General features: G+C 46.2%; 1 protein-coding gene across 1 annotated transcript; it reads left to right on the forward strand.

Annotated features, from left to right (window-relative positions):
- The first annotated feature begins 286 nt into the window (after nucleotides 1-286).
- Nucleotides 287-1,222, forward strand: LOC122119958 (olfactory receptor 7G2-like). Its single transcript, XM_042694005.1, has one exon. The coding sequence runs from the start codon at nucleotides 287-289 to the stop codon at nucleotides 1,220-1,222; it is 936 nt and encodes a 311-aa protein (XP_042549939.1).
- The last annotated feature ends 264 nt before the right edge of the window (nucleotides 1,223-1,486 follow it).

A 1,486-nucleotide genomic window follows, 5' to 3' on the forward strand; every position in this document is an offset into this window, starting at 1 on the left:
GGGCCCTATATGTATAGTACGCATGTTCTTTAAAGAAAACAAAAGCTAGAAGCAGAATACACAGAGGAATGGACTGCAAACCTCCATGCATCTGGGATTAGGTGTGATCCAATATGCTGGATTGTTGGTTGAAATGGATTTCTTACTTTCTCTCTTGGTGAGACTTGGAACCACAATTTTCCCGATTCTGCCTCGCAAGTAGCTGGATTTGCAGGTGTGGACCAAGGGGCCTGACCCTCATTTCATGTTGTTATACCTTGACCTTTCTGTAATTTCCAGAGGGAATATGGAGTTCACAAACCACACAACTATTGCTGGATTCTTCCTTGTGGGACTCACAGACCGTCCAGAAGTCCAGCCCCTCATCTTCAGCCTCTTCTTTTCTATCTATTTGGTCACCATTCTGGGCAACCTGCTCATCATTTTGGCTGTCAGCTCTGACCTCCACCTCCATACCCCCATGTACTTCTTCCTCTCCAGTCTCTCTTTCACAGACATCTGTACTAGCACCACCACCATCCCAAAAGTGCTGGTGAACATCCAGGCCCAGGACCACAGCATCTCCTTCGCTGGATGCCTCACCCAGGTCTGCTTTGTCTTGGTTTTTGGTGGTTTAGAAAGTTGTCTCCTTGCAGCGATGGCCTATGACCGTTATGTGGCCATTTGTCACCCCCTGAGGTACGCAGCCATCATGCACCCCTGCCTCTGTGTCCTGATGGTTATAATGTCCCTGCTCGTAAGTACCATGAACGCCTTGCTCCACAGTCTCATGCTGCTGACACTGTCCTTCTGCACTTACTTAGAAATCCCCCACTTCTTCTGTGAGCTAGTCCAGGTCATGAAAATGGCCTGTTCAGACATTAACACCAATAACCTTCTCATCTACACAGTGACTACTGTATTTGCTGGTGTTCCTCTCTCTGGGATTATTTTCTCCTACATCCAAATAGTCTCCTCTATTTTGAGGATCCCCACAATGAAGGGAAGATACAAAGCCTTTTCCACCTGTGGGTCTCATCTCTCTGTGGTCTCCTTATTCTATGGGACAGCTTTTGGGGTATACATGAGCTCTGAGGTTGCTGGTTCTTCCACTAAAAATGTGGTGGCCTCCATGATGTACATTGTGATCCCTCAAATGCTGAACCCCTTTATCTACAGTTTGAGGAACAGAGAGATGAAGGGAGCCTTAGGGCGTCTCCTCCTTGGGAGGCCTTCGTTGTGACTGGCTTTAAGAACTGCCAAGATGCCAGAAATACCAATACCTGGATAGTATTCTCTACCAACCTTTCTTGCCTTTAACAATTCCTATTCTGCTCAACTCTTTGGGGAGATCAATTTTGTAACGTCATCACACATTGATAGTGATAGCAAAGGCCCCCAAGTTAATTTCATACATGTGTCCATTGTGGACACCAATGTTTGCAGCTTTCCCACATGTAGCATTCATCTTTCTGTTTCTAGCCCATCTCCTCTCACAAGATTTGAA

This window comes from Dipodomys spectabilis, unplaced genomic scaffold, assembly GCF_019054845.1.
Source record: "Dipodomys spectabilis isolate Male_0828 unplaced genomic scaffold, ASM1905484v1 ptg000173l, whole genome shotgun sequence".
Taxonomy (NCBI): domain Eukaryota; kingdom Metazoa; phylum Chordata; class Mammalia; order Rodentia; family Heteromyidae; genus Dipodomys; species Dipodomys spectabilis.

Bases quoted from the DNA above. Each gene is read 5' to 3' on its own strand.
- LOC122119958 (XM_042694005.1), top strand. From the start codon at position 287: ATGGAGTTCACAAACCACACAACTATTGCTGGATTCTTCCTTGTGGGA.